The sequence below is a fragment of the Anomalospiza imberbis genome, chromosome 2 (assembly GCF_031753505.1).
Source record: "Anomalospiza imberbis isolate Cuckoo-Finch-1a 21T00152 chromosome 2, ASM3175350v1, whole genome shotgun sequence".
Classification (NCBI taxonomy): Eukaryota; Metazoa; Chordata; class Aves; order Passeriformes; family Viduidae; genus Anomalospiza; species Anomalospiza imberbis.
The window spans coordinates 76,123,876-76,147,695 of record NC_089682.1 but is presented as its reverse complement, the minus strand read 5'-3'; the positions used below and the strand labels follow the sequence as shown (position 1 = coordinate 76,147,695).

The 23,820-nt window shown below is 46.0% G+C and overlaps 2 protein-coding genes across 2 annotated transcripts in view; one reads left to right on the top strand and one right to left on the bottom strand.

Moving 5' to 3' along the window:
- The window catches only part of C1S (complement C1s), a 95,178-nt gene extending 80,795 nt beyond the window's left edge, over positions 1 to 14,383 (top strand). Inside the window, exons 2-12 of the mRNA XM_068182859.1 lie at positions 6,535 to 6,569; positions 7,492 to 7,696; positions 8,772 to 8,949; positions 9,200 to 9,325; positions 9,859 to 10,058; positions 10,282 to 10,435; positions 10,668 to 10,783; positions 11,027 to 11,105; positions 11,360 to 11,497; positions 11,975 to 12,049; positions 13,555 to 14,383. Coding sequence (XP_068038960.1) covers positions 6,559 to 6,569; positions 7,492 to 7,696; positions 8,772 to 8,949; positions 9,200 to 9,325; positions 9,859 to 10,058; positions 10,282 to 10,435; positions 10,668 to 10,783; positions 11,027 to 11,105; positions 11,360 to 11,497; positions 11,975 to 12,049; positions 13,555 to 14,348 — 2,076 coding nt within the window. The 5' untranslated portion in view covers positions 6,535 to 6,558 and the 3' untranslated portion in view covers positions 14,349 to 14,383. The remainder of the gene's footprint in view (positions 1 to 6,534; positions 6,570 to 7,491; positions 7,697 to 8,771; positions 8,950 to 9,199; positions 9,326 to 9,858; positions 10,059 to 10,281; positions 10,436 to 10,667; positions 10,784 to 11,026; positions 11,106 to 11,359; positions 11,498 to 11,974; positions 12,050 to 13,554) is intronic.
- Positions 14,384 to 16,143: 1,760 nt separating this feature from the next.
- On the bottom strand, positions 16,144 to 23,399 carry C1R (complement C1r). Its single transcript, XM_068182858.1, has 11 exons — positions 23,338 to 23,399; positions 22,401 to 22,635; positions 21,973 to 22,165; positions 21,647 to 21,790; positions 21,303 to 21,499; positions 20,647 to 20,794; positions 20,441 to 20,562; positions 19,781 to 19,859; positions 19,258 to 19,398; positions 17,607 to 17,681; positions 16,144 to 17,383 (listed from the first exon to the last, which is right to left on the bottom strand). Coding segments are annotated over exons 1-11 (2,139 nt in total). The 5' UTR covers positions 23,340 to 23,399; the 3' UTR covers positions 16,144 to 16,580.
- Positions 23,400 to 23,820: the final 421 nt, after the last annotated feature.

The window sequence follows — 23,820 nt, the reverse complement described above, 5'->3', positions numbered from 1 at the left end:
CCGAGGGGTGGGTGCGAGACCGAGGCGTGGGTGAGGGACCGAGGGGTGGGTGCGGGACCGGGGGGTGGGTGAGGGACCCAGGGGTGGGTGCGGGACCGAGGGGTGGGTGCGAGGCCGAGGCCCGCTCTGCCTCCGGGCCCTGGGTATGCCTCTGGCTTTGGCCTTGACCTCAGCCGTGGCCTCGGACACAGCCCCGTCCCTGCTCTTGGCCGCTGCCTCCACTTCAGCGCAGGGCGCTGCTGGAGCTTCCCCAGCCCTGCCATGTCCCACTGCCCCAGTGGCTCCCAGAGGACACATCCCCGCTGCTTGGCACACGTGGCCCAAAGGGACCTGTTTCCCATACGGGCGTTATGGCAGCAGCCGTGCTTTGCCCTGTGCCTGTGGCACCCGGCTCCGTGTGTCACAGCAGCAGGCACGGTGTCAGTGGTGCTCGGCCGGCAACGGGGCGAGGAGCAGTGGCCGTAAACTAAACCACAAGAAGTTCCACCTCCGTGATAAAGAACTTCTTTACATTGAGGGTGGCAGAGCGCTGAACATGCTGCCCAGGGAGGTTGTGGAGTCTCCCTCTGTGGAGATGCTCAAACCTGCGTGGATGAATTCCTGTGTCACCTGCTCTAAGTGACCCTGTCTTGGCAGGAAGGCTGGACTGGATAAACAGGAGTTCCTTCCAACCCCAGCAATTCTGGGATTCTGTGACTCTCTAGTCACTCAGCAGCTGGGCCCACACAGACTCCTCATAACTCAGCTGCTGGATGGCCGCCTCTTAGGTGTGTCCCCTCATGCAGCTGTCCATGTGTGCACACCTAGTTCTCCTCAGCTGAAGTTTCAGGTGCAATGGATGTGATCCTCTTCTCTTGTTTGTGTTACCATTTTCCTGCTGGGTCACTTGGTTGCACAAATTCAGCTGAGACGCAAACACAGGCTTGGACAAAGGTTCACATGAGAAGAGACCTCTGGAGTTCTTTGATCCAAACTGCAGCTCACAAGCAGGGCTCAAAGCTGGAGCTATTTGCTCAGGGCATTGCCTGGGTAATTGCCGTACATTTTCATGGTTGGAAAGCTCCCAGCCTTTCTGGGCTCCTGAACCAGTGCTGAATCATTCTCTTTATCCTGGTCCATCCTCCTTTTTGCCACCCTTTAGGTAGCAGCACCAGCACCTGCTAGATGCCATTTCATATCAAATCTGACTGGGAAAAGGGCTGATTGACAACATGGCCACATAGACCTCATTTACTTAGGAGATCAGGCTAAAGACTTTGCTTCTCCTTGCCCTTCTCTTTTCCAGGCTAAACAAATCCAGATTTCTCTAGAACAAAGCTCTGGTCACCTATCCACAGGGCTCTTTCCATTTGGTTCACACTTTTCTTGCACTGGGGAGTGAGGAAGTGCATGAAGATGGGGAGAGCCTGGCCTTCTCCTCTAGAAGTCCCCTGAAGGCAGTGTAAAGTGCAGAGTGGTAGGCCAAAATGGATAGTAAGGGTTTTAGAACCCTCCTGGGTAGCTGACTCCATCAGGTTAGACTCTATAAACAGGTTGCTGTATTTGTCCACCCTAACTAGTGGACAAATTTGCCAAACTTTTTACAAAGTCCCAGGACTGGCTTTTCATGGCATATCTATCTCTCATTTCCATGTTCAGTTGTGTGTTTGCGGTGTTTAGGCCACTTTTCCAAGTACATCAGTCCTGTGTGAGCATGACGGCTGACTGACCCTGCTCAAGGCACGTTTGACAAGAAATGATCTGCTTAGTTGTGTAATTTACTGCTGTCAGAGAAGAGTTTCAGAAGTAGCATTTGTTTCTGAGATTGCCAAACAATTTCCATTGCAAGATTGTTTCCAGGTGCTTAAAATGTTGCTATACTCGACCTGTTTAGATTAAAAGCTGGATAGTCACTTGGAGTCAGAACACAGTAGCTCTTAGAGTAGGTTTTAAGAGTCAGAACACGATGAGTGCACCACTACTTTTCAGCAGAATTATTATTTTAATAATCACGGCAGTGTTATTCTTGAGGAGAGGCTGTAGCCAAAACTTTTGATTTACTGTCCTTTACATATACCATAATTTCATAACATTACACGGGTATTAATGTGAAACTTGAGGTTCACATGAGCTCGATGTGACACAATGGGAATGCAGCTGCTGAAGCTTCTGCAAATCCGGTTCCATTGACTGAGTTCCAGTGGCTCATTCAGCTTTCCCACACACCAAAGCCACAGGACCCCAGATGCTTCTTCCAGAACTCCTGCAAGTCTTTTCTTCCAGGACCATTTCTTGTATGCTGAGGAGCTGGAACAGGAATGTTGTGCCCTGTCTTGGCAGTGCCTCTTCTCCCAGGCAGGCACAGGAGCCTATCCTGATTGATGGGCCATGGGAGAGGAGCTGGCTGCTTGGGGCAAAGTGTCTGTCTGGGCAGTGGGATTAGGCTTGAACACTGATGGGGAGGACGAAGATACTGGAAAAGCCAGAGCCAGAATAAAATTAAATACAACCAGACAGAAGTCTGCTTCTGTCAACAACCACGTCACGGGAAAAACACAGAGAAGGTGGGGAGAGAAATAACCATTAGCAAGAGATGAAGTATAGAGGGAGAAGAGAGACTGCTTGGAATAACAGGCGGGGAAGGACATGAAAATAAGTTTCCATTAGAAGGATGGAATTGGAATTGGTGGCCGTGGAGCCTGTGGGGGAAAAAAGCCAGGAATGGGTGAATGACAAACCAGAGAGTTGGAGAAACTGGAATTTGGTGGATGTTGGAGGCAGGAAAGGAATATTATGCTTGAAATCATGTCACCTTTTCAGTGTGAAGATTACTGAACAAATAAATCATAAAGTCATTAAGGGCTGGAAAAAGCCTCTAAGAACATTGAGTCCAACCATTAATCCAGCACTGCCAGGTCCACTGCTGAAACATGTCCCTAAGCACCATATCTACACATTTTCTGAACACAACCAGGGGTGGCGATCCCACCATTTCCCTGGGCAGCCTGTTCCAATGCTCGATCACTCTCAGAGAAGAAATTTCTCCTAATATCCAACCTAAACCTCGGCAAGCTTGAGGCCATCTTCTCTTGTCCTGTGCGACGCCAGACCCCGTTTCTCAGGCACCGCCGGCTCCGTTCCCCCAGCCCCGCTCCGCGAAGCGGGGGAACGCAGTTCGTGGCCTCCGGTCGCGGCGGGTGGGCTCGGACGCTCCGTGCCGGGACCAGGAGGTGCCACCCAGGGCGGGTCCGGGAAGTCACCCCCCGACACCCATTCTGGGGCCGGGCGGAGCACTCCCGGGGCCGGGACTCTACGGGGTCCGCCGGTCTCTGCTGCCGCCTCTCGGTGCCGCCGGGACCAGCGAGACGGGACTTCAGTCCGGGAGAACCGGCGGGTTCTCCTGCCGCGGGAATGTTGCCACGGCAGTTTACAGTCAAATGGTTTTGAGGCTGAGAGAATCGAGGTTGCCCAGCCTGAAGAAGAGAAGGGTCCTTCCTCACCATAGCACCTTCCAGCACCTGAAGGGGCTACAGGAGAGCTGGAAAGGGACTTCTTACAAGGGCAAATAGTGATAAGTCAAGGTAGAATGGCCTTAACCTGGAGAAAAGTAGGTTTAGAATCGATATTAGGAGAAAATTATTTACTGTGACGATGATGAAGCACTGGCACAGGTTGCCCAGAGAAGCTGTGGATGCCCCATCCCTGGGAGTGTTCAAGGACAGGCTGGATGGGGCTCTGAGCACCTCCATGGTCCTGTGGAAGAAGATGTCCCTGCCTGTAGCAGGGGGCTTGGAACTAGATCACCTTTAAGGTCCCCTCCAACCCAAACCATTCCACAATTCAGTGAAAGAAAGCACAAGTATTTAGGAATATTTTACTGTAATGGATGAAACACCCAGGGGTGTAGGGGAAGGAAGTCAGCAGGCATCTCAGTGTGGTACAGTGCACTGAGCAAAGTGTCCCCAAGCTGCAGGTTTTACTGGGAGATGGTGGAAGCTTTGCAGTGGGACTCGGTGATGGAGGGAATAACAGAGGTGAACAGACTCTGCTGAAAATCCCCCTGGTACGATTTGCAGAGGTGGAAATCAGGAAATTGTATTGAACGGTTCTGAGCCAGAACACACCTGCACTGCTGAGTTTTCCTGGGGTTTATCACAGGCTCCCAATTTAATGACTGGCAACAAAACCGGTCTGGGTCACAAGAGGGAGGTGGGAAGTGCAGTGTGCAAGAATCCCACAGAACCCTCTTATTGGCAGAAGGGGAAACAGGCAAATTACTGCCAAGGTCTTGGTAAATTGAGGATATTTTACTTCTTACTTCTATATCCTTGATTCCCTGCCACTTTTATTCCCTTGGTTCACGTAGTTAATGTTGTTTTCTCTTTTGATGTTTATGCCCTTTTTTGAAATGCTCTGACTCAGTGTTTCCAGATGGAGATGTGTGTGGCTTTTCCTAAGAACTTGGGAAAAACTTTTTTTGCCCAACTTCCTGGGAGAAGACAAGCAAGTCAAGCCTGTTTTAAATGGTAATTTTATGAAACCTGGAACACTACCGCACTTCATAACATCTGGCAGAAATGTTACAGCGACACAACTCTGAGTCATTTTAAGAAAAGGGTTGTCTAATGTAATTTGGGAAAAGTAGTATGTGGTCACGTAATTTAGGAATATAAGAGAATGTGTGTGCCTCTGAGCAGAATTACATTGCATTGGTGAATTTAATGTTATGACTTATTAACCTTAATTACATGATTTTGCCTCTTTTAAACTGTTATCTGACATAGTTGTAGCAAATTGTGAAATATATTACCTGATTGTTTCATCTGAAGAGTTGAAAAAACAATATGGATGTAAGAAAATGCAATCAAATGTTGTACATATATTCAGTGTAAATATATATCAATATTACCAGTCTTCTGCATGAATAGTTACCATTATGCAGATATGTGACCAGATAAAATGCAGCTACTTCTTTATTTAGCTATCTTCAGCAATCTTTTTCTTAATAGAAATTAATTGATCAATAATACATATTTCTTCATTAATTTCTAAATAATTATTAATATTCATTCACATATTAATCAAGCACTGCTACAGATGAGTTGAGTCAGATTTATGTGAAAATACAGAATTCCCTTGTGATAAACATGCATAATATATCAGTTCACACTCATTTTATTTCCACCGTGCCCATTTTCAAATATGATTGTGGCTTGAAGACTCACTGACAGGGTTTTTACATTGCCCAGCTCAGAGGAGAAAACATCTCCCTGTGATTTATTGTGTATCTTTCATCACTGTTTTCCTGTTCTCAAAATTCCAGTTCAAAACATCGAGCTGTGCTCCCGAGAGGCATCAGAAGGGAGATGACACGCTGCTTTTTTTCTCTTTCCATTCTCATTTTGACAAAGAAAGCAGACTAGGCATGTTCTTCAAGAAAAGCCTTTATCCTGACTACAATGAAGTCAGTTATGATTCATCCGGAGGTGTTTCTCTCCCTTGACAATATGAAGGACTCTTTCAGGTGGGCTGTGCTAATGCACTTTTGCCTATGGCCAGTAGAAACTTGAAGCACTTTTTTCCCCTGTCTAAAACAAGCTCTGGAGTGTGCTGTGCTGGCTGTAAAAGGTAGAGGCTGTAATGGAATTTTAGATTTTAATTTATAGTCCAGTCCCTGTACAGCTGGTTTGTGAGGAGGAGGAGGTTTCTAGAGTATTAGTGACAGATATTTTAGCTTGTATTTTGGTCTTGGCTTGTGGGCACTGGCTGGGCTAAGGGTCCTACCTGATGTAAGTCTTTGAACTCCTTTTTGCAAGGGTCTTAGATCTAACTTGCTGGAGGGCTAAGTCTGATGAACATGAACATGATGAACATGCTCTTTCCTACCTGAAGCTCACTTGGAAAATAAAAATGTAATTATGTGTTCCTAGTCCTAAATGTGTCCCCATACTGACCCCAGCAAAACCATGTACTCCTGCTGGTAGCCTCAGAGAGGCACAACATTGAATAGGCCACTATTTTTTCTTTTATTTTTTTCCCTATAAAGGGGTCTTCGAAGCATCTGATGAGGAGCAGTAGTGGCAGCCCTGTGGCCATCAGGTTGCAGTAAGACTGAACTCCACCAAGGTCATCTCTGGACATGATGATCAAACAGGGTTTTCTGTGCAGAAGCACTGGACTCTCCCTTTTCTACATCCTTTAGATGTTGTTCCCAACTTTAAAAAGGGAGGGGAACGAAGAGGAGAGGGAATGCAGTCGAAAACTCTATTCCCCTCCCTTTTCCCCAAAGTCATCTGATTTCCCGAAAATACAGCCAGACTGGTGCGCTCCCCACGGCAACTTCAGCCAGAAGGATTGTGCAACTATTTCTGGGAATTCCCCTTCCTGCCAAGAGCTTTCAAAGCCAGCATCTCACGCTAGAGGGAAGGCTGGGAAGCCGCATCCCACAGATAGAGGGTGCTGCGATATTGCGAATTAGAGCTCCCTTCCCAAAACTCAGCTTTGGGTGCGTTTGGAGGAGGGTGTGCACAGGAAGAAAAAAGAGAGAAAAAAAAGACACAAGAAAACCAGACGTGAACTATGGAGAAAAGGTAAGTCTTGCAGACATTAGGAATGAGAAAGGAGCATATTCCCAAGTGTCATTGTCTGACAGCTAGAAGAGTCAGGACAAGGTGCTTCCCAGCCCCAGGGTCTTAGCATGATTTTTGAGGTGCTGGGAAGAATGGACTGGGTACTTCTGGGGAACATGTTCTCTGTCTTAATTTGCTCTGCACCAACGTGGTGTCTGGATTCACTGGTGGTCATAAGGGGAGAGCACTGATGAGTACCAAGAGAGCGATTTTGTCCTTATGGATCTTAGCCTCCCTTCTTGATGCTTGGGCTTGCTCTGTGCAGGGAGGGACAGAGATATAAACTTGCTTTTCAGGCAAAACGTTCACCTAGTCTCCCCAAGGTGGGATTTTAGGGTCTTCAACCTGCTTAGCGGACACGCAGACATGTAGGCAACATTAACCAATCACAGTTTTTTGTCACAGAGCATAAGTCCAAAGTCCAGTTCCTGAAGGTTTTCAGAAAGGAAGAACTGCTTTTTCCAGATGTGGTGAGTTATTAAATCTCAAGGTTTATTAGTAATTGCATTCTATAAATCATATGTTTGCCCTGTAAGACTCTACCGATTTTCAAATCTGAATGTATCTATAGCACAATTATTCTCGAGAACAGGGCAATGAGTAAGGAAGAGCACTTATGATCCCTGTGTTCAGCTCCTGCAGCTTTTCCAGCTCTTACAGAGACTGAGACAAGCAGAGAACATGACTGAGGTTGTACTCCTATGTGAAAAGCTACAGGAGAAAGACAAGCCCCACACAGCCACAGCACTGGCCTTTGAAACTCGGGAGGCAGGAGCTCTGCTGCATGCCATGTGCAGCCAAAGTCTGGCTTGTTCACTGGGGCTGTGCACATATGAAAATGGAGAACACTACTGCCATGTCACCTTCCCTTCTCTTTCCTCAGGTCCCTGATCTTCTTCTGTCTCCCTGTCTGGGCTGATGGGGCCTCTATGTATGGAGAGATTTTGTCACCCAATTATCCTCAGGGATATCCCAATTATGCAAATGAAACTTGGCAAATCCAAGTCCCTTTGGGATATGGTATTCACCTTTATTTCACACATCTGGATCTCGAACCATCACAGGACTGCGAATATGACTTTGTGAAGGTACTGTCCATGTCCTTGAGTGAGAAAAAGACAAGAAGGCAGGTTAGAATACAGAACAGCAAAGCTGTGCACAAAGCTCAGAGCTGGGAGAGGAGTTATGCACAGCCTTCCTGTTCTGAGCTCCAAGAAGTCCAAATGACTGGTTGTGTCTCCACTAGCAGTCATGAAATCAATTTGTTTGCTTTATAACCATGTGAGTGTTGTCTGCCGAGTGTCCCATGTTTTTCCATATTTGTAGGAAAAGTCTTCTTAACCATCACTGACACGTCTCTATTGCAAGGGATATTCCTAGCCATTGAAGTATGGGTGTAAAAAGACCATTTTCTTAGGGCAATAGTTGTGTGTTCCTGAAATTATTTGGAATTAATTGATGAGTGGACATAGATGATGTATTGCAAACAGAAATTGATTGGAAAGGATGAAGGTTAAAAACAATCCATCTGTGTAGGGATAGTGGCCACTCAGATAAAGTGCTGTGGTCTCTTGCACCACAGTTTTTTTATGATCCATGCACCACAGATTTCTTAGAGCCAGCTCTGCTCTATGTTGTCCCACAAAACACAAAAGATCAAGCACTTCCACATAAACTGACAAAAACAAGACCCTCCTATCCTGCCATAGCTCTGTGTGAAAAGGGGCAGTAAGGCCAAGTGCAGCACCAGGACACCTTTGAGGAGGACCAAGGTGGGACAGAAGGATGAGTGTGCTCTGTAATAACCTATGTCCTTTTGCAACAAACCAATGAGCCTGCTAGGCTGCTCACTGGACTGTCATGGTTGGTTTTGCTGCTTTGGAATACAGTGTTTTGGTGGTTTTTTTTGGTACAAGTGGGCCTGGAGAAAGGATGTTGACGGCAAACAATGTGGCTTAATTTGTATCTGAGAAATTAAGAGAAGTATTTCACTGGGAAGACAGTAGGAGGGAGCACTCTTCAAGAGTCTTATGAACATCATGAAAGTGGCTGTCAAGAGGCTCCACTTGGCTGCACCTGAGCACCTAAAAGCTGAAAGACTCAAGCGTTGGTAATTCCACATGTTGCAGTAGCAAGATGAGGTGTCTCTGAATTCTTCTGCAGATCCTGTCTGGTGGCCATGTCGAAGGTGTGCTTTGTGGGCAGAAGAAACCTCGTGCCCCTGGTTCCTGGATTGTCGAGGAATTTCGTGTCCCTTACAACACCCTTACTATGATATTCCAATCAGACTTTTCAAATGAGGAGCGTTTCACTGGTTTTGCTGCCTACTACATTGCTGTGGGTAAGGTTAAAACAGCCTCCTCTGAATCTTTGAAGTGTCCAGGCTGGGAGGAAAGATGACAAGAAGGGTTTTTCTTACAGAAATGCCTTATTTAAAGAGATCCCAGCAGACAGAGCTGCATTCCAGTATGGCCAGTATGAATACTGTCTTAGAGATGCCTTTTCCTTGTTGTCCACTAGTGTTTGCTTCAATTTCTCCTTCCCTCAGGGCCCTCTCCTAATTTGGCTGATTCATCTTTTTACACTTGCAGACTTGGACGAGTGCATGGATTTTGTGGATGAACCCTGCAGTCATTACTGTAATAATTATATTGGAGGTTACTTCTGCAGCTGTCCACCGGATTATTTCCTCTATGAAGATAACAAAACTTGTGGAGGTAAGAGATGTGCATGACCTGTGGTCAACAGCAAGAATTAATTTAGGCCAAGTGAGATATTGCACTTGGAAGACTTTATCAACCTTCTCAGCCATTTGTGACAGGTATATTTTGGGAGGGAAAACCCATCCCAGTGCAAATCTGAACTGCCATAGACAGTGGTTTGGAGAATTTCTATTAACATATTCTCAACAATTTTATTTTTATTTCTGTATCAAGAGAATTAAAAATCTACTGAATGACATTCTTGAAAGGCTATGATGGAAAACCTTCTTAGCATTATGCTATCTGCGAATCTTTAAATCTCTGACAAAACAGGGAAATTCCATAAGGAAACAAGAATTGCCAAGGGCCTGCTTCGCTTGAACAAAAAAGTTGTCAGATCACAAATGGTGCATGTTGAAAGGAGTATAATATGAGGACCTGAGAATGAGGAAAGGAAGCCTAAATCCCAAGAAGAGGGAGAGCTTGTCAGGTGCACACATGGACCATTTCCTTTCCGAATCCTACTCATGTTCCTTCCTCAATCCTAGTGAACTGCAGTGGAAATGTCTTCACTGAGCCAACAGGGGAGATTGCCAGCCCCAACTATCCCAACCAGTACCCGGAGAACTCTCGGTGTGACTACCGCGTGGTTCTGAGCCCAGGCTACTCTGTGGTGCTGACCATTCGCAGCGGTGACTTCGATGTGGAACCAGCCGACCCCAAGGGGACCTGCCACGACAGCTTAACTGTAGGTGTGCAGCTTAGGGAGCATAGGAGTCAGGGTGCTCTGAATCTCCCATCAATCTGCTCATATTTAGAAGACTTTGGTACTGCTTAACTTTATTTTCAATTATGTTGCCTTTTGGAGTTTGTGAGAATACATTTGAATATGTGTGCATTGAGTGTGTATCTTAATAGCTCTCTCAATACATTTGGCATTTCTCATTTATTCCTGTTTGATATTTTCCCAGATTGTCTCTGGAAAACAGCATTTTGGTCCCTATTGTGGCAGCAAATTCCCAGGTCCTTCTGAAATCAAAACCAGGAGCAACATCCTTGACATAATCTTCCAGACAGACCAGGGCACACAACACAAAGGCTGGAAAATACGCTACTATGGGGACCGTGAGTAAACGCTTGGGAATGTGTTCATTCTGCTGCTGAGTTAGGGACAGGGTTTGTCCCAGGTCACATTCACGGCACAGCAGCATGTTAAGATGTTCACAGCTGCTGATCCTGAGTAAGGGTATGCCTGCTTACTAGGGGAAAAACATCACTGGGGAGAAAGAAGTTGGGAGCTGGAAGGAGAGTAGATCTTGAACCAGTTCATTGCTGATTTCCACCTATCTTTTCAAAGCTGTAACCTGCCCCATGAGTGTCATCTCCAACTCTGTTCTTGACCCAAAGAAGGACAGGTATATCTTAAAGGACATTGTGAAGGTGACCTGTGTGGAAGGCTACGAAATTGTGACGGTAAGTGAAATAAAAAAGGACACCTTTTCCCTCTGGCCTTCTCAGCAACATCTGGAGGCCATTCCCATCAGGGGTCCTGAGTACTTTTGTGAACCCAAAGTTTTCAACACAGCAGTAGTAAGAGGAATCCTCTTCCAGCCACTGCAGCATTTTGAGGCCCCTTCAACGGAGCACCTGTGTCAGATGTATTTCATGTCCAGGGACTTACATGGATCATATGTTTTTTTTTTTTTTTTTTCCTAGCAACGAGACAGCATCACAAGTTTTCTCTCCAGCTGTCAGGAAAATGGTGAATGGACCAACTCCCATTTGAGCTGTGTTCGTAAGTGACCTGTGTTTGTATCATGGAAAGGGAATTGGAATGAAGTGTTTAGGCTCTAGATCCACTATATCTCCAGATTAGGAGGATGCTGAAGTATTGGGATGTGAGCATGCTGAAGGGACAGAGAAAGTGAGCCTACATGACTGTACAGGGACTTGAGAAGCTGAGTGCTTCCCTGTCATACAAAATAATCATATTGTTGCATGAGGGCACCCCTTAGATTGTATTTGATCTTTTTTGTTTCTTCTCCACAGCTGTGAACTGTGGTGATCCCCCTCCTGTTGACAATGCCCAAGCCTCATACGTCTCCGAACTCCACGAGCCTCTGTACACAGCTGCTGTCCACTATCAGTGTGAGGCACCCTACTACACTCTGGAAAACAAAGCGCATGGTGAGCATTGCCTCTGCTGCGCAGTCATATTCCTTTGGTTAAAGGCCTAAGGAATGGCTCTGGCACTGCCGTGGGGCTGGGATTTTGTGCCATCAGGTCAAGACTGGTGTCGGTTTGCAGGCAGTAGTTTAGTGCTGCCTCTGTGTTTAATACACTCTAACAACGTTGACCTTAAATGCATTAGCAAGTCCTCTCTCGGTTTGCCTTGTGAGTGAACCATGCAGGTTTTTGTCACATGTAGCACAGGGGAAAAGTAAAGGACTGGTGGAAAAGTAAAGGAATCAAGAAATCTGTTAGATGAGGTTTCTCCCAAAAAGGGATAGAAGCACCCTGGTAGGGAGATAACAGCAATGTTTACCAAGATGTGCTTGCTTTGGAAATAAGAAGGTTGGTATATCATGTACAATATTGTTATTTACCCTGTGTTTATCTTGATTGTGTCCTTATGGAACTCTTTTTTCTCTCGTGTTTTCCAAGTGATATATCGGTGCTCAGCCAGTGGAGAATGGGTCAGTGAAGAGATGGGAACAAAGCTACCAAAATGTGTTCCAGGTACTACCAAATACTGTATGTGCATACAGCATATGAAGAACACCGCTTCCTTCATCTCTGCTTTTTTATTTTCTTAACTTCCAGCTGTTAGAATTTTAAAGCCTGTGTACTGCTCAGTTTATCCTCACAGAGGAGGCAGCATGACTTGGCCTAGTTGTGCATGATGCCTGTTCACTCCTTCAAAACCCCAGATCCTCACTAGCAAAGTACAAGATCTAGGTGGAGGAGATTCAACTCTCTTTAAAAGTTCAGTCACAGCTTAGACAGTGATTTGGATTATACAAGTACACAGTGAAAAAGGCAAACTGAAAGATAAAGCTCAGGGAATTTACTACCCAAGAAGAGGCTACAAAGAATATGAAGCCAAATTCTTCTCAGTGGGACACAGCAATAAAAGACAATGACAGGTTCGAGTTGCAACAAAGGAAATTCTGATTGTATCTAAGGAAAAATGCTCCCCCAGAGTACTGGAACTGCTGTCCAGAGAGGCTGGCTAATAACTACCTTGGGAGATAAGCAGAAGTTACCTGTCAAAGCCCCTGAGTACCTGGCTTTGGAGTTAGGAGGGCAGGGGGGAGGGCAGTTAGGGAGGAATAGGTTGAGCTAAAGGCACTGAGAAGTACCTTCCAGCATAAATCTTCCTATGATTATGGGAAATTCTTTAACAAATCCTGCTTCATGCAAATTAGAAGCTATCTGCTGGCTATAGTTCCTCAATCTCTGTTTTTCTAACTAAGGATTCAATGCCAACAAGGCAATGTGATAAGAAATCAGTTTCCTAGCAATGTCAGAATGGCCACTCTTATTTATGTGCCTATTATTAACATTCTGCAAAATGTTACTGAACATTTTGCTCAAAAAGCATGGAGCATCTCTACACCCAGAAGACCCACAGATAAGATCCCCAACTGCTTAAGATTTTACATACTTATAGAATAGAGACGCAAAATGGTAAAACATCAATGACAAACCTGAACTCTAAACCTGAGAGTATCTGGAGTTCACAAAAAACAAACAAACAAACAAACAAAACCAACAAAAATCCCCAACTGAACCAAACCAAAAATATATATATTTAAAGAGCAGTGACATATTTCTAAGAAACCAAACAAACATTTTTTCAAAGACAATCCCTTCATCTAAAGAGCATCATTCAGCAAAGGAAAAATGCCAACTAGAAGGCAATTAAATTGTGAGCTTTGACATACCTAACACTGTCAGGGTGACAGCTGCTTTCCAGAAAACTGAATTTTAGAATGAGCATTTTAAATCTAAATTGTTTGTTGATAGTATTTTTTCTAGAATTTTCTTTGATTTCTCTGTAAATACTAATTGCAAGCTCTGTGGCATAAAGTATAAACATGGTTACTCAGATTCAAAAATTACTTAGAGGACACAGGAAGGAGGGGACTGTGGACTTTTTAGCAGTACCAAAGGACTCCCTGTTTGTAACTGCTAATTCTCCCACCTTGTCTTTCTCAAATCTTTCTGTCTTTTCTTTCTAGTCTGTGGGGTGCCTAGCAATCCCATCCGAGACACAGGAAGGATTTTTGGAGGCACCCGTGCAGAAGAGGGGAACTTTCCCTGGCAGGTGTATTTCAATGACCCCAGAGCAAGTGGAGTGCTCATCTCTGACAGATGGGTGATGACTGCAGCTCACGTGCTGGATGGATATGACAAGCCCCCCATGTATGCTGGGGTAATCAATGTTCGTAGAGAATTCCTGAGGGAGGAAGCCAAAAAGCTTATCCCAGAAGCTTCATTCATCCATCCTGGTTGGAAGGAGGAGCCCACAGAAACCAGAATCGATTTTGATAATGATATTGCGCTGCTGAAGCTGAAGGATCCCGTGAAGATGGGTCCAAACATCTCACCCATCTGTCTTCCTGGTAAATCACCTGAATATGAGCTGGAAGAAGGGACTCTGGGCTACATTGCTGGGTGGGGTCGGAGAGAGAAAGGAAGACTCCCTGCTGATCTTTGGAAGGCCCAGATTCCTGTGGTGAACATGGACAAGTGCCGATCTGTGAAACCAGACGGCTTCGATGATTCCATCGTTTACATATTCACGGACAATATGATCTGCGCTGGTGGTGGCAAGGACAGCTGCCAGGGGGACAGTGGTGGAGCCTATGCCATCCAGGATCCTCTGAATGCCACCCGGTACTATGTCGCAGGGCTCATCTCCTGGGGGCCAAAATGCGGCACCTTCGGCCTTTACACCAAGGTGGTGCGTTACTTGGACTGGATCAGAGAGACCATGCGTGAGCACAAGGGTGAGGAAGCTTGGCAGAAATAGCTGTTTGTCCTTTCAGCACCGTCACCCTTTCTAAATGTGACACTGTTCACTCTGTGTATACAATGGGCAATATGTAACACATTGCAACTCGTCCTGTCTATGCTGAGTGGAGAGTCAGGAGTATGGATCTGTTTCTCCTACTGTCATGTCTGGGAACGGAAATTCTCCTTCTTCCACTCATAGTACCGTAAAAGGAAGACATTATTCTGAATAAATGAGACTCCTTCTGCTTCCTTTCATTTTTTTCTAACCTATTTTTTCCCACTTGGAAAAGAGCTAGCTGTGCCCCATTGAAACCTGACAGGGAGGTTTCAATGAAGACGAGAGAGAATAATGGTTGGTTCCTATGGAAGGTTCAGAGCCTGGTTTCTGATTTATGTATTTCCTGACCTGTTCAGAATATCTAAGAGCATTAAAGAATATCCAAACTGTCTTTTGTGCAATGTGCTATTGTGTCTGTAATGCCTTTCTTCTTCTCAGTCTAGACCTAGTTCTCCTTGAAACTCTCTAAATCAAGTGTCTAATCGTATTCTGACCCTGTCAGCTTTCATCAAGCTGGAACTTGTAGTAGCTCACCTCCCTACCAGAGTCTTTATAAAGTTCTTCTGAGATGGTTCTATCTCACTGATCAACCATTACCAGCAATGAGGACTTCAGACGTCTGAATTAAGCTGAAGAGACCAGATATCTTCAAAAGAATTTCATTCACCTGTCCGCAGGCTTCACTTTTTTCAAATTTTATTGAATTAGAAAATAAATAAAGCTTGATTTTTCTCCCAAACACTACCTTCTCTTAATTTAGGGAAGGAATGTTACCTGACATGTCTTAGAGGTATTTTCTGCTCCAGAAGGTCCTATATCACTCACAGACATCCTTCCACTGAGATGATCAGGGAACAGGTACAGATAGCATATACTGAAAGACTGAGTTTGTTCAGCTTGAAGAGGAGGAAGCAGATAAGAAGGGGGATCTAACTGCTGTATTCAGATACCTGAATTTCCAGTTGGGCTATTTCCTAGCATGTGGGTCAGCACTGGAACAGGTGCCACAACAGACTGTCCCTAGATCTCTTTATAACTTTCCCTGAAGCTCTGAAGTTAGCCCCAGCAGTGGATTGGACAGACACATCTTCTTCCAGCCTAAGTTTTTATAGGAGTTTAAGAAATGGTGAGGAGGATGTGTACAGCTCTTGGGAGATTTCTTATGGAATCCTGCACTCAGCTGAAGCACCTTCAGTTTTGTGTAACAAGAAAAACATTATTGGATTGTTGGACTAGTAACCAAGTATCTTATATCTTGTTTCTCTCAGTGACTCATAAGAATACAGTAGGCTATTTTGCAGTAGAAAATCTAGTCAAGAAGACAGCTCCAGAGAATACCCACAACACAAGAGAGGTTGGCTTTTCTCTGAGTCAGCGTCGTTTTAGAACTGCTGTCCTGCAGTTAAAGCTTTATTTCATATAGTATTAAAAAAAATCCATCCTCAACTTCTGATCAGTAACGTTTCCTGAGTTCTCTTCTCCATGAGATTGGCTGTTATCTTCCCTTCTTTTGGAATGTGGCACCATACAGACAAGTTATTTTTGCCTCCCTTGAAGCCACCTGCAGTTTCAGACCAGGTAATCTAATGGTAGTGTTGAGACAGATAAGCAGCTGCCACAGGCCATTGCCAAACTGGAAACACTTTAGTGGTAGGTAAAGCAATCCCTATACAAAGTCCATAAGTTGCTTTCAGTGGTGAGAAGTATTCAGTTTTTGTTAAAAACATAGACCAAAAAAATGTAAAACACCTGGTTCATCCAGCAAGTATTTTAATATTCATAGGCTCTCACTGATGCCAATGGGCTTACGCACACTGTACCCAGCAGAAACCACCCCATCCTTCAAGGAAGTCTTCTTCCCTGCAACCTTCCCACAAACGAGAGTACAGAAGTAGACTGCAGTAGCCTCATGATATCAAACCATAACATGTTTGCTGTCATGAGATTTCCTGAGACTGTTAAGGCTTCATCCGGTTATAAGATTTGTACGAACTAGAACACCCACAAAGGTATCCCCCAAGCTGCCAATGGTACAATCAAACAGCATGGTGGCTTTCAGAAGTGCTCATGAAGGTTACATGCTTTGCGTGTTCGAAAAGCCTTTGGGACATCATGAAAAGCTTTGGCTATGATTTGCTGTGTCTGGAAATTGATATGCTAATGGTGCTTCAAGTAGAAGGACAGCAATACCTAGTGCCTGTCCTCCTTTACTATCCCATTGATCCAGTCCACATAGTTGAGGATCTTGGTGTAGAAGCCGTAGCCTGTGGCACAGCCGATTCCCCAAGAAACAATGCCGGTAGCCACCCAGCGACCACTTTCCCTGTCTAACACCGTGAAGACGCTCCCACTATCCCCCTGGCAGGTATCCTTCTTGCCTTCGAGGAGGCCAGCACAGAACATGTTCTCAGAGAAAACCATAGGGATACCTTTCTTATTACTGTCTAGCCAACTCTGACACTTCTCTTGGGAAACTGCTGGTAGGCTCACATACTTCAAATCGCTTGAGATGCGGTTTTTATCCACACCAAAGCCGCTCACGTAGCCCATGTGCCCATGCGCGTAGAACGAGGTGTTGGTGGCATCCGGGAGACAGATGGGCAGTAGTGTAGGGCCCAGAGTTACCGGGTTTTTCAGCTCCAGCAGGGCTATGTCCCCGTTGAAGTTGTGCTCATCTTTAGGGTTGAAATCTGGGTGGATAAAGATCCTACGTACAGGGTGGTTACCCATCCTGTGGAGCTCGTCTACATTGGTGTGGCCAAGGAAAATGTCAGCCTCTTCTGCCAGTTGCTCCAGGCTCACATTATTCCATATTCCTCCTTTGGGGAAGATGGTGTGGGCAGCGGTCAGGATCCAGCGATCGCCCAGGAGGGCACCACCCCCTCGTCCATTGATGCCAGTCAGAGCCTGCCAAGGAAAATTGCCTCTCCCTGCTGATTTGCCACCCAGGATCCGCTGGACTTCAACAACGGGATGGACTGGCTTCCCACACACTGTGGAGAAACACAAGAACATGACACCTACCCTCTGTTGACCTGGCTTTTCTCTCTCTTTCCCCATCATCATTGTCTCATTTCACTTTATTCTGGCTTTCTGGATAGTTTTACATTTTCCCTCACAGATACCACTATCCTCACCCCCCTCCCTGCATGTTGTTCCAGTTTTGTACTGATTGTAAATATGAATCAGAAAATACCAGACAGAGTTTTTACTGACCTGGCAAGCAGGATGGAATTCTCTTCTGGCCATCGTGATCCAGCCAGGTTCCCTCTGGAGAACAGGTGAATCTTTCTGTAGGATGTGAAGGAAGGGAATGAGACCCAGGCCTGCAGGCATGGGGTAGGAAAATAGAATAGAATAGAATAGAATAGAATAGAATATTTTCAAGAGATTTCTCAGTCCTTCCATCCCAAAGCACTCTTTCCTGGGAAAAGCTGCCAGTAGTAGGGTGTGGAATGTTTCCGTCTGTACATCTTGAAGCACCTCAGTTCCAGGGGAGCAGTAAAGCTCAGGCACTATAGAAGAAAAGGCTGAAGGGCCATCTGTGTGAAGTCTTATCTTCACTGAGTCCACGGGTGTACAGAGCACTGTTTGACCTTATTTAGCCCAAAGAAGGGAGAGAAATATAAAAGCATGGGTTTTAGATTCAAACTTCTGGTGTTGGTAGTTTGCAGAGAGTAGGACAAGGTGGTTTGTCCCAGAAATGGGAACCAGATGAGTCAGTTACTGTACATGGTAAGTATCTATTTCTGAGCCTAAGTCGCAGGTCAGCTAAACTTCACATGTCACGTCTCAACACAAACTCCAGTACCTCCAACATTCTTGCTTTTCTCAGAAAGTGTGTGCTGGTGACTAAAAATAACTTTTATACAATTTGTCTTAATGCTGAAGTAAATGCTTCTAAGAAAATGTTTGCTGCTGTCTTTCAAAATTGACTAAATTAGGATGACTGCCCATCAGAATTTGGCTGGAGCTGATATTTGCTCGCTCCTGATTTTTCTTCTGATGAGACTGATTTCTGAATCTGTATGAAGAAGTTAACTCAGATGCAAGAATAATCAAATTGAACATTAGTACCAACTTAAAGAACTCTTTAGCAGCATGTCACCTCTCTCCAGCATGCAACACAATCATGTGTCCATGCTGGTAACTGTATCCAGGAACTGATTCAGATTATTATTTTTTTCCTTGTGGAGGCTAAATGAGCAGCCAAGGCAAGGAAATAATGAACTCCTTATGCTGTTTTTGCAATCAAACGTCCTGCATCATCAAGTAATGTCTCAGGTGTAAAAAGAAGGCATGTGAATGGTTTTGAATGATGACTTCATTTTTCTGAGCTGCTGCATTAAAATAGATTTTTATGCAAGTATGTTATTTAGCTCTTAGATATCTCTGCAGATGAACAATATTCTAAAGAACTAAACAGCATTACACTGGAGCAGAGTGTGTGTTTATTTATTTGCCTCTGTGGCAACTCAGACTGATGCAGTGAGTTTTATGAATTTTGGTGATTCCCAGACACCATGCCTCAAATTTCAGTGAAAGAATGAAATCCACCAGAAAATAATAAAATCCACTAGGGAAAAAAAGAACCACGACTACAGCTGAGAGAACCTTCTCAGACCTTCCACATAAGATAAGGGGAACATGGAAGAGGGATGTGATGGGCTCTGGAAATGAAGCAGGGTGCGAATAGGCTGAGACAAGAAGACTCGAGATACGCTGCAGGGTCAAGAAAAGACCGGAGAGTCTTCACAGGAGGAAAGCATGAGCACTAAGCCTGGGGAGAAGATCAATTCTAATTGGAAACGTGAGAGGGCTTTCCAGGCACAGGTCTCGGTGGTGTCTGTGTGGGGTTAGGACTCACCACCGCCAGTTCCAGTGACGATGTGGTAATAGGGTTCATTGCACTGGTATGAGATCACGGATTGATACTCATTGCTTGCAGGCTCCTTAACGTAGCTGAATACACCATTGGTCAGGTTTTTGGGGCTGCCACAGTTCACAACTACAACAAAGGAAAAAAAAGAAGACATGAATCAACAGCAGACTGACAGCAAGTCTGGGCACTGGGGCCATGATGTGAAGGACCAGTTAGGACAGCAGACAAAGACAGGTCATCCCAAAATAGATCCCAAATTAGGATCTTTTGCTTTTAGATGTTGCAACATCATAGAAATTTTTGAGTGATATTTTATGCATTTTTGTAAGGGAGGAAAAACATTTGACTTTTTGCAAACAGAAAAATGTGGATCTCCACAGGTCCTTCCAGACAGCACATCCATGAGGCTATGGCATGGACTAAGTGAGTCAGAGAGGCTGAATTTCCCACGTTCCTGGAGGAAGAAAGCCACAGTAGGGGATGTTATTCCTGTTCTCAGATCACTCACTTTCACAGCGGGGCATGGGTTGATGCCATGTGCCATCAGCCTGGCAGACAGCCGTGAAGGACACCAGCTTTCGGTTGCCCTACACGGGAGAGAAAAACATCTGTTGGTGTAGAGCCTTTAATTCCTTCCCCACATTTAAATATTATTCTTTGTGCCCATCTTTTCACTGCTGTCCAATATCTGCCCCTCTGCAGTCTGTTCTAGTTGCTGTCTCCTCCTGCCTTCCCTCTATCCTGTATTTGCCGCAGGCTACACATTCTTCATAGCAGGCCAAGATACCAGCAGCCAGCAACTACAAACCCACAATGAGCCAGAGGTGCTACCCAGCCCTGGCAATAGGATGGCAAGGGAGGCAGGTAGCATCTTCTGCTCTCATCTTCTGATTTCCTATCCTTCCAAAGAAGTCCTCTTGTTTACCAACTTTTCCTGGGATCTTTGTCTTTAGTCTTTTACCAGGGCTTTGTGAAAGAGTAACTGCATAAGGAAGAGAGCTAGGAAAAGAGAAACCACTGGAAGAAAGCTGAGAGAAGCAAAGAAGAAACAGAAATTACAAGAGGTTGCCATGAGTGAAATCTTCAAAGGAAGTTTAACTGAAAGGTGAAAGACACAAACTGAAGACAAAACTGAATATGGCTGAAGGGAGTGGAGAAGGGATCTCACCTCCATCAGGTTATACCCAGTCTTGCAGCTGACAACAAAATAGTCCTGAAATTGATACATAGGCTGCAGGTCTCTGATGATGGTAAACTGATCCTGTGGGACAGGCTGTGGGCACCGTATTTCTGTGAGACAGTGGGACAGATTAAACTGGGATTAGCAAACAGTGTCAGTAGACTGTAGTAGCCTCTGGGGGAGAAATCTCTTACTCTCTGAGGTGTAGTGGATCTTCCAGCCACGGCTGAACCCCGAGTCATCAGTGAGGAAGAGTATGTCCACCTCATTGCTGTTGGTTTCAATGATACCAGGTGGTTCCCTGCCACAGAATTCACCAATCTCTCCCCCTCGTGCTTGGATCTGATGACGAAAACTTGTTATTACAGGGATAGAAACAGAAACACACATGCCTCTCTGCCTCAGTATGCCTGCCTCAGTATGCCTCTCTGCCTCAGTATGACCAAGTTTACCAGAGTGCCTGTGATAGTGGATAGGGCTGGTTGTCAGACCCACCTTTGCTTATGCTTTCACTGACAGATCAGAACTACAGACTGACCTAGCACAAGCTCTACTTCTCCCTTATCTGGGAATCAGAGCTATCAGTCCCTGAGATTAAATCAAAGGGAAATTAAACTGGAAGAAGGATGGTATGTTTTTTTTTATCACTCACAGGGACCTATGACCCAGAGCCTCTGACCTCAGGACAGTGGTAATTAAATGCCCTGAGGGAGAGACAGGATCTCAGTCATTCATGCTGGGGCATTCTGCTTGTACTCATCCCATATTTCTCATCTGAATAGTGGTGTCCCCATGATTCCTGTCCAGGTCTGGCAGCAGGGTTGGGAGGACAATTTGCTAATCTCAGTACCTTGAGCTGGTCATAAGGACAGTGGACTTGCTGGTGATCATCAATCTCAAAGGGTTCCAAGAATGCGAGGGAGATAGACAGGCCCTTCTGCAGACGGATGCTGTAGTTACACCGGAGGTTTTCGGGATAGGGCTGGGGGTACTCGGGGCTGCTCAGGTACCCAGACGCCTCTGTGAACAACTCGCTGCTGCACTCCACTGGTGAAGAGGAAGAAAGGACAGGTCACATCGTGGGGCTGTGCCTTCTGCAGCCCCCTCATCTGCTTCCTAAGTCACTTCTCCCAACCTTCCTGCATGAAGAGCTCCTTCTCTGGAACCCTCAGATCTTTTAAAATTTCTCTTTACCTTTGCAGGAGTGGTGGTCACTCTGAAGCTGGTAGCCAATCCGGCAAGAACAGAAGTAGCCACCCACATAGTTGTGACAGAAGTGCTGGCACTGAGGCCTTTCATTGTTCTCGACAGCATTGTTAGGATCACATTCATCCAGATCTGAAGACAGAAGAAGTGAAGGAGCAAGGGGAAGAAAGTGTTAAACCTCCCTGCTCTACACTGACAGTACTTAGAGAACCATATCCTTGTCTGAAGCGTCTCTATTTGCTTGTCAAGGAGGGAAATTGGTTGGAGCCACACATGCTTTTCCCTTCTGCATGCCGAGGGTATTTCTTACTCACCCACAGCTTTGTAATAAGCCAGGAAACCCCTGTAGGGAATCACTGTGCCATTATCTTCATTGGAGAAATCAGAATGAAATTCCAGGTGCATCTTGTTCCCCTTAGATACAAACTCCTTTCTTCCTGGGTGATTGCCTGTGGTTGACCCAAGCCGGCCACAATATCTGCCCAAGTCCTTCTTGTCTGCTTTGATCTGTCAAAGTTAAGGTGAAATCAGTGTAGCCTCATAAGATTGAGTCTGCTCCACACACTGATATTACCCAACCGTGAGTTGTCAGTGCTTGCTCCTCCCATTTCTATCTTTAACTCCTTCCCTTTCCTTTGGGGGAAGCATCAGAGGAGGCCTGGTAGATGAAGAGCCACTGCACGTGGTGGCCAGTGGATTGCCATCTCCAGGCACCCCTTGGCCCAGGCGTCTATGCACGTACCTTAACATAGTCATAGAAGCAGGACTCAGATGGCTCCAGGTCAAAGTATTTGAAGGTTAGCTTCACCACATAGCCTTTTGGGACCTGGATATCCCAGCTGCTGATGTTATCATTGGGATATGGCTTGGGATAGCTGGGGGATCTGATCTCCCCAAAAAAGGGAGAACCTCTTGGGACCGGACTGCAACCGATCACTCCAAAAAAGAGGAAGGCCCATGGGAGACAAGGAACATGCCTGTGAACACAACAAATAAACTATGACATTGCACAAAATTAGGTCATTCAAAATCAGGGGAGACTTCACAACTGACTTATGCACTGTCCAGAGGAATGCAAACACAGGAGGCCCAGTTGCAGGACCATCTCCTGGCTTGGATCACTCAGGAACAAAAAGGGCAGCCGAAATGAAGATACCAGCACTAACAAGGTTCCAGCAAGCCACTATAGTAGCCTCTACAGAGAAATTCATTAACCTAGGAAGCAGCGTGGAGGAGCATGGGTGAATTCCCTGAGTAAGGAGGTCTGCATGTTCCCAGAAGCTGTAGGGCTGATTCTTATAGAACCAGGAGAAGTGTGGGCCCCCTTGACCCCGGGCCAGCAGGTTGTTTCGGGTTATCACTAGTTTAGGATCCTTGGCGAGGATCTGAAGAGCTCAAGCTCCGTTTGCTGTGGAGTAATCCTGCAGTGTCTCCTGGGCAGCCTTCTACCCAGTCATGCCTCCCTCTCTGTCCTCCAAAAGTTGGCACTCACATTTTTTCCTCTCATTCTGCGCATCTCCCCTCTTGCCCTCTGTGTCCCTCCGAAACAAGCTCACTGCCTAGAGCAGCAGCTTAGCCCCGTTGTCCTATTCTCCCCCCAGAAAGGTCTAAGCCCCAGGACCCCCCACCCTTCCCCAGGGCTGTGCCGGCGCGTCCCCCTCCCCAGAGCCCCTACTCACATCTCCGTGCGCTCGCCCCTGCCCGTGCAGCCGGCGGAGCTCGGAGCGGCGGCCGGAGGGGAGCCGGGGGCGGGCGGGACGGGGGGAGGAGGAGGAGGAGGGAGCGAGGCAGGCAGGAGCGGGGAATTGAAAGCCAGACTGCGAACAGCCTGGCACCGGACCAGGTCCCAGCGCCGTCTCTGCTGCCCTCTGCTGCCGAGCGCCCCGGCCCCGGTCTGCGAAGACGCACCCGGGGGTGCCCCGGGGATGTCCCGGCCTGGCCATGCAGATCCGAGCTACCTCTTCTGGCCCAGGAGGCAGGAAAACGATTGCCAGACACTCCTCCGAGGGCTTGGTCTGCAATCCAGAAGCTGTTCGGAGTTTGTTCCCACCGAAAATGTTCTCCTAGGAAGCACCCCCCCCCCCCCCCCCCACCAATCCTCCTGGGCTGTTTTCTGGTATAGAAAGATGAGAAAATTTATAGTCTTCACAAGTTAATTCAAA

Bases quoted from the DNA above. Each gene is read 5' to 3' on its own strand.
- C1R (XM_068182858.1), bottom strand. The intron at 20,795-21,302 runs GTACTGAGATTA...TTTCGTCATCAG, and splicing joins GTCCTTATGACCAGCTCAAG to ATCCAAGCACGAGGGGGAGA. The intron at 20,563-20,646 runs GTAAGAGATTTC...ACTGTCTCACAG, and splicing joins GATCCACTACACCTCAGAGA to AAATACGGTGCCCACAGCCT.